Source organism: Cylas formicarius, unplaced genomic scaffold (assembly GCF_029955315.1).
Source record: "Cylas formicarius isolate icCylForm1 unplaced genomic scaffold, icCylForm1.1 PGA_scaffold_10__41_contigs__length_53128322, whole genome shotgun sequence".
NCBI lineage: Eukaryota > Metazoa > Arthropoda > Insecta > Coleoptera > Brentidae > Cylas > Cylas formicarius.
In genome coordinates, this window is record NW_026844214.1 from 19,187,146 (window position 1) to 19,194,192 (window position 7,047).

Below are 7,047 nucleotides of genomic sequence, written 5' to 3' on the forward strand. Positions count from 1 at the left end.
TTTAATTCTTTTCCTCCGAAGTGCCGGAAAATAATTGCCTAATAGAGAACTTTTCCTTTATGTTAACCTGATTTAAAAATTCATTCGATAAGGCAATGCTACACTGTTCTTTGGTGAGTCCAGTTGCTGTAGAAGATAAAGATCGCTTGTATTTATGTTTGTTTGTATTGTTGACAATTTTTTGAGCCGCCAGGTATTGTTGATCCCAGTACTTATGATTCGCTTCAAAATGGTTTTCCCTGTAGGCTTTGTCAATGTGAGACCGTAGGTATTCAGCAAGATCTCTAAAAATAGAGTAAAAACAATAACGGCTTCTCAATGGAAAAAAAGAGGTTAGGAACTATTTCAATTACCTTCCACCGGCTTTACTTTTATCTAATGGCCACTTCTCCAGTAACTGCAACATACGTTTATAGGATCCCGCAGCACTTGCCATCGGTATAATTTTTCGTAATATGGTTTTAGTAATTAAACATTTTGTTGGTTATGTTCTGCGCAAAGATCTACAAAGCATTTGCTAAATTGTCCTTGGTCACAGCATACGAAATAAAAAGTTTGATAACTGCGGGTTAACTTGCACCCGATTTTTTACGAACGCTACCATTTCGTGCCTTTGTAGGTATTGAAATGTTCCTTAATGTATTGATTTAAAATTTATATTCGCAATTTTTTTTGGTTGGTGTTGGTGAATTTTGGTTATTTTTGGTTACTACAATATTACTTACAAATATGCAGCCGACAATGTTGCTAATCTCTAAAAAGAAAAAATATGTTTGGATTGAAGGTAAAATTAAAGATTTGTTCATACGCTCGGGGGGAAACAATCGCAGGTGTAACTAACGTTGTAGTGTCAAATGTCAATATGCAGCCCAACTTACCAATCTGATTTAAAAATCAGATGGTGACATCTTAAGTGTGACATTTGACATCACCTCCAATTTATAATTTTCGGATTTGGTATGATTTTGGGAAGGAATGTGTGCTAATAGTTTGAGTGCTTTTTAAGATTTATTTTTTTTTAAGTGCCAATATTTGTTTTAAGTTCTTAGGGAATATTTATCCAATCACTCTGGAAGGGTATTAGATAACTATCAGCGATGTCCAGTCTAATATCTTTAATCAGGTGTGGATTTTCTCGCCTTGTAGCTCGCAACTTACATAAATATGTAGACAAAAATAATGAGGTGAGAGCATAAAGCTAACTAGAGTTTAATAAGTTCCTTATGTAAGAGGTTAATTTAAGTTGCTATTTAAAGTTCTATCAAAGATGGAGTTTCCATGATTGAAAATGTTATATAATTTTAAATCTTAGGTGTCTACACAAATATTACGCCTTGGAGCAAGCACAATTTGTAAATACAGTACCAAACCTCAAAGGGAACTGATTTTAAAGTAAACAGCACATAAATGTGGATGTCACAGTCATCTAAAAATGTATCTTTTTTTTAGACCTGTTAAATCAGTATGTTGCCGCAGTGATCGATATTTTCGGATATCAGCTTTGGTATTGCAGTCAGAGACCGTTACCTGCCCACCCTTCCCAGAATCAGTAACTGAAGGAGATGTAAGGTATGAACTGCAATTAAATTTCCTCACCTATTATATTTTTTGATATATTATGTTTATTTTAAGACTTGAAAAGAAAGTTGGAGATGCAGTAGCTCAGGATGAAGTGGTAATGGAAATTGAAACTGATAAAACGTCTATGCCAGTGCACTCACCCAACCATGGTATTATAGAGGAGATTTTGGTCAAGGATGGTGACACTGTTAAGGCTGGGACACCATTATTTAAACTAAAAGTGACTGGTGAAGCACCAAAAAAAACTGAAGCTGCACCTGCCAAAGAGGTACCAAAAGCAGCGCCTGCTCCACAACCCTCAGCACCCATTCCTCCACCAGGTAAAAATGACAGTAATTGCAAATACATTTTTTATGGTGGTAGAAAATGGAAATTCAGTTTTATATTGTCATGAAAATGTATGTAAATGAAGAGAATGCAAGAATTTTAGTAACCTTTAAAATGGCCAAAAACTATTTTTACATTATTAAGAATCAAAACCAATAATAAAGCTGATTATGAGTCTATTTCAATTCAGCCTTTGTTTGCTTTGAAATTTAAGATAAAAACAAAATAAGGTAAATTATGGCCACATACTCATCGATTGCTCTAATAGGTTGGGAAAACACAATTGTAACAGAACTTAATTAAAAAAATGGTCTTCTGTTATTCCATTCATGGATAAAATATTGGCCACTACTTACTGGAAATTTTAATGAACAACTAAAACAATTAAATAAACTAAATCCAAGACAAAGATAAATATCCTATTTTACCTATCTCCCATTTTGCTCAATAACCAACATTTTTCTTTAAACATATCTACATTGTGAAAAATAAAAGAAATCATCAATATCTCCCAACCTCTCGTCCTATGGGATTTTCCAGCTTGGCAAAGCAGTATATCACTCACCAAAGACAGGAAAAATATTAAATTATTTAATCAAATGGAAAATAAGTTAGGTACATTAATAATAAGTAAATAATATTTAATCAAAATACACAATTAAAAGGTATAAAAAATAAATAGAACACATCCCGAAAAACAAATAACAAGTCGTTGAACTTTTGTGATTGGTCTTGATCCTTTATCAGATGTGTGTCCACTATGAATGTATGTTTCATCAGTGTAGACAATATACCTTCCATCCTTCCAAAACTTTGTTATTTATTTAAGGAATTTGACCCTTTTTAATCGAATGTTATGTGATTCCATTAGTGCTTTTCCATTGTCATCAGTCTTCTTCTACAAAAAAATTGAATACCATTTTTTGTGAATAATCGTCAATCGCTCAAAAATAACTTTTTTTACATATAATGAATACTAATAAAATATTTTGTTGTCTGATTAAAACTAAAAAATAAAAGTATTTCAATTATCCAAAATCTAATGTTAGTTTGGTTGCCGTTGTTAATCAGGCTATCTTTATTCTTCAATATATACACTATTGCCGTTTGTTTTATTCTGAATAACTGGAATATTCAATAGGACAACCAGAAAACAGGCACAAGTAAATAAAAAATAAGGCGCTAAAAATAAACGTCCTTTTCCTGTATCTGTAGACCCTTTACATATGAACGACTCGTGGACTGTAACCTTAATAATTTCGAGCAATTTGACAGTTCTTCAGCCTTAACTATGCTGTAAAGCTTGGTCACGCATTATGTGCCCTGGCCAAGACTATGTCTTTTCTGACGTCATTGGTTCACATCCGAATAGTTGGATTGTATATTTGTTGGGTAGTATATTTAAGAGGCAGCAGACCATAAACTAAATAATCTCCAACACTTTGACAGTTTTTTATTTTAACCATGCTGAAAAGGTTGGTCATGATTGGTGTGCCATGGTCAAGACTACATCATTTTTGACGTTTTTGTTCTTACCTGAATAAGTTATATTCATATATATTTAAGACAAAAATCACTGATTGAAAATAGTAAATGCAAGTTACATTCAAATATTGCAATTTTTCGAATGAATAAATGTTCAAAATATGAAAGCAAATCATTCCTTGTTTATCAAATGTAATGCCATTGTCATTGTGACATTTTTTTAAAGTTTTTAGTTACTCTGAACGCGTTTGTAGTTGAAGCTTACAAAAGATGCCCTCTCATAAAGTATTTGCGCCGTATGTAGTTTTGAGACAGTGCTTTCGTTCCTTTAGAGTTTGTACTCAGAAGCGTAAAGATGAAAGTGGTAAAGAATTTATAACATAGTTATTAGTATTTCTTATATATTAACAGAGATTCTCTTATATGAAGTGGCATTTTCTATTGTAAGATTGGTCTGGTAATGCAGTTAATAATGACGTAATAAATGCTTTGTTGTGAAAATTCTAGTTGCATCAACATAGTTTTTTAATCAATTGGATTGTTGAAAAATAAAGTAAAAAGAACATGCCACTACTTTAATTATGTTCTTTCGTTGTTTGTGTATGCTTGTCATTGTTGATGTTTAACTGAAGTTGCCACAGCTCCACCCCCAGCAGCTCCAAAACCGGCGGCGGCGGCGCCCGCCCCGCCTCCTAAACCGGCATCCCCGATGACTTCAATTCCGGTTGCTGCTATTCGACATGCTCAGTCTTTGGAGGCGACGGCGACCGTTAAATTACCGCCCTCTGATCCCACCAAAGAAATCACCGGCACGAGAACCGAACAAAGAGTGAAAATGAACAGAATGAGGCTGAAAATCGCGCAGAGGCTGAAAGAGGCTCAAAACGTTAACGCCATGCTGACAACGTTTAATGAAATTGATATGACGTAAGTCTAGATGTTTTCCAAATCAACAACAAAAGCTTTATTGGTGTTTACAAATATAGAGTAATTTTATTACAAGTCACAATTTTTAATTAAGTTAAAGTTATCCTAACATATATCCACATATATATTTTACAGTATACAAAGGTTTTTAATTAAGAATATTTTTATTTTTTATTTGAAAGTCTTTGATTCTATGTGTTTAATATTTTTCTGACAAAATCTTGTTAGAACTCCAGCTTATGAAAGTGTTCTTTTACTGAATCTTTATAGGTTATCCCCACTATTATTCTTACAAGTCTTTTCTGTAATGTAAAGATTCTATTTGCATATGGACCCATTGCTATATCCAAAGCTTCAGGATTCATTCTGTTTAGTTCATATCATATCCAAAATAAAGTCTTTCAGTAAAATCTATCCAAAAAAAGAATTATCAACAAATATTCTACAGGAGTAATCCTTCAGCAAGGCGCCCGCGATATTTCGAGCACCCTGTATTCGAACTTTATGGAAATTAGTATAGTTAGGTTTTATGTAGTCCTGAATAAGAATTCGTTGACACTTTATTCATAAAGAAGCCCCTAATAGCACCTCAGACTTTAAGTTGAAGCAATAAGCAAAACAAGGTTTTAGTGCATTTTTCAGAGACCTATCCAACAAATTTTTTTTATCAAAATCGAATCATAAACAAAGACTTTAAAAGGGTGTACAGTTCTTAAGTGGGACACACTGTATATTGGATGATGTTTCCAATCTTTACAAATTCTTTATTGTCGCATTTTTTTTCGTCATTCTTCTAGAAATATAATTGAGTTCAGAAAGCAACACCAGGAAGCGTTTCAGAAAAAGTATGGAATAAAGTTGGGTTTTATGTCTGCATTCTTGAAAGCTTCAGCGTACGCGCTGCAGGACCAACCAGTCGTTAATGCAGTTATAGATGGCAACGAGATTGTGTATAGAGATTATGTTGATATTTCGGTCGCCGTCGCGACACCCAAAGGTCTAGTCGTGCCTGTCGTTAGAAACGTGGAAAATATGAATTTTGCAGATATCGAATTAGCTTTAGCCGCATTAGGTGAAAAAGCAAGAAAAGGTAACTAGAATTGACCCCTACACGTTAATTTGGGATTGTTTTTGTTTCATTTATCGTTGCAATAAGAACTCTAAAAAGTGTTTGTGATTCAGGTCAAATAGCTATCGAAGATATGGATGGTGGTACTTTCACAGTGAGCAATGGTGGAGTATTTGGTTCCCTTATGGGTACGCCCATAATCAACCCTCCTCAATCAGCTATTTTGGGTATGCATGCAACTTTTGAAAGACCCGTTGCATTAAAGGGACAGGTAATGATGCGTGTTTTTTAAAAATAATTTGTCATTTGATGTATTTTAAAACCGCAATATTTTGATTTTCGAAAAATGTTTTGGGCGTACCATTCTATTTTTGATTTTTGGCTCAAAAAGCATTGAGGCTTTTTTTGTTCTACTACCAAAACGAACTAAATTTGACCCGAATCTTATTGGACTGAATCGGGTAATGCAAAGTAAAGCTGTAATCCAATTCTTGTGTTATATGTGAAATAAAACAAAAAATGCCATGAACAACAAAGTTCTTCATAGATGTATCGAAAAGATAAAATAATATTGGTATAGATTTTACGGAGAGTGCAGTGGTGAAGAGAATGTTTGTTTCATTTGACTGTTTTTGGGTTATAAATCAAATTTATGTTTTTATATTTATATATTTATAGGCTGTAAAATATGTCTTTTACCTTTTCAAAAATATTTAATAGTATGTACTTTTTCTCAGAAACTTATTAGTAAGTCATGAATAACAATAATATACTATGGTTGCACATTACAAGGAAGAATTTGGATAACATACATATAGGTAGACTTCTGAAAAACATTTTAGACAATGCTGAGAATCAATTTTACAGAAAAACTACAGGCGCTTTTAATTTTTTATTGCTATCTATTTTGCCTCCAATAACATGTTTGATCATTTTCACACACGCAACAGATTCGCTTATTTCGGGAGAAAATATTTTTTAAAGAGATTTCTGAAAAATATTTTAATCAATGCTGAGAATCAATTTTACACAAAAATTACAGGCGCTTTAAATTTTTTATTCCTATGTATTTTTCCTCCAATAACATTTTTGATCAGTTTCACACATGTAATATAATTCACTTATTTCGGAAATAAATATCTTTTTATAGATTTATGAAAAATATTTTAAACAAGCTGGGAAACAGTTTTACAGAAAGACTACAGTCGCTTTTAATTTTTTATCCCTATCTATTTTGCCTCCAATAACAAATATTTGTTTAACAGATTTCTGAAAAATATTTTACTGATATGTATAATGTTATAGGTTGTGATAAGACCAATGATGTACATTGCTCTAACGTATGATCATAGGCTGATTGATGGACGCGAGGCTGTGTTATTCTTAAGAAAAATCAAACAGGGAGTTGAAGATCCACGCACCATGATCGCCGGGCTATAAATGCATGTAAACTTAGGACAAATATAATTTGGTAACACCTTAGTATTTGAAAACAGCGACACAGTTTTGAATGTTTTTCAATCTTATGTTAAAATTTTCCCGTATTTACGTCCAAATTTTTCGAATTTATTTATGTGTTTTTCTTTGTTGAAAAGACTTTTTAAACTCATAATTTGCATCATGTTTTTATTTATTTGTTAAATAAAAAGTTTTACTGA

The 7,047-nt window shown here is 32.7% G+C and overlaps 2 protein-coding genes across 3 annotated transcripts; one reads left to right on the top strand and one right to left on the bottom strand.

Moving 5' to 3' along the window:
• Nucleotide 1: 1 nt before the first annotated feature.
• LOC132708346 (uncharacterized) lies at nt 2-503 on the bottom strand. The gene is made up of 2 exons (XM_060680637.1): nt 354-503; nt 2-284 (listed from the first exon to the last, which is right to left on the bottom strand). The coding sequence occupies exons 1-2, from the start codon at nt 434-436 to the stop codon at nt 2-4; spliced, it is 366 nt and encodes a 121-aa protein (XP_060536620.1). The 5' UTR covers nt 437-503.
• Nucleotides 504-886: 383 nt separating this feature from the next.
• LOC132708317 (dihydrolipoyllysine-residue succinyltransferase component of 2-oxoglutarate dehydrogenase complex, mitochondrial) lies at nt 887-7,047 on the top strand. Of its 2 annotated transcripts, none has more exons than XM_060680583.1 (8): nt 887-1,184; nt 1,313-1,392; nt 1,450-1,569; nt 1,633-1,901; nt 4,026-4,320; nt 5,118-5,410; nt 5,503-5,660; nt 6,695-7,047. In XM_060680583.1, exons 1-8 carry the CDS (start codon nt 1,098-1,100, stop codon nt 6,827-6,829), a joined length of 1,437 nt encoding a protein of 478 aa, XP_060536566.1. In that variant the 5' UTR covers nt 887-1,097; the 3' UTR covers nt 6,830-7,047. The 2 variants fall into 2 exon arrangements, with proteins under 2 accessions (XP_060536566.1, XP_060536575.1); XM_060680592.1 differs by having other exon boundaries at nt 4,035-4,320.

What these genes read in the sequence shown, in the direction of transcription:
- LOC132708346 (XM_060680637.1), bottom strand. Translation starts at nt 436, where the DNA reads ATGGCAAGTGCTGCGGGATCCTATAAACGTATGTTGCAGTTACTGGAG. An exon ending in AAAAGTAAAGCCGGTGGAAG is followed by an intron (nt 285 to 353) that starts GTAATTGAAATA and finishes CTCTATTTTTAG; the next exon opens with AGATCTTGCTGAATACCTAC.
- LOC132708317 (XM_060680583.1), top strand. Translation starts at nt 1,098, where the DNA reads ATGTCCAGTCTAATATCTTTAATCAGGTGTGGATTTTCTCGCCTTGTA. An exon ending in CAAAGGGAACTGATTTTAAA is followed by an intron (nt 1,393 to 1,449) that starts GTAAACAGCACA and finishes TCTTTTTTTTAG; the next exon opens with ACCTGTTAAATCAGTATGTT. An exon ending in TTTAATGAAATTGATATGAC is followed by an intron (nt 4,321 to 5,117) that starts GTAAGTCTAGAT and finishes TCATTCTTCTAG; the next exon opens with AAATATAATTGAGTTCAGAA.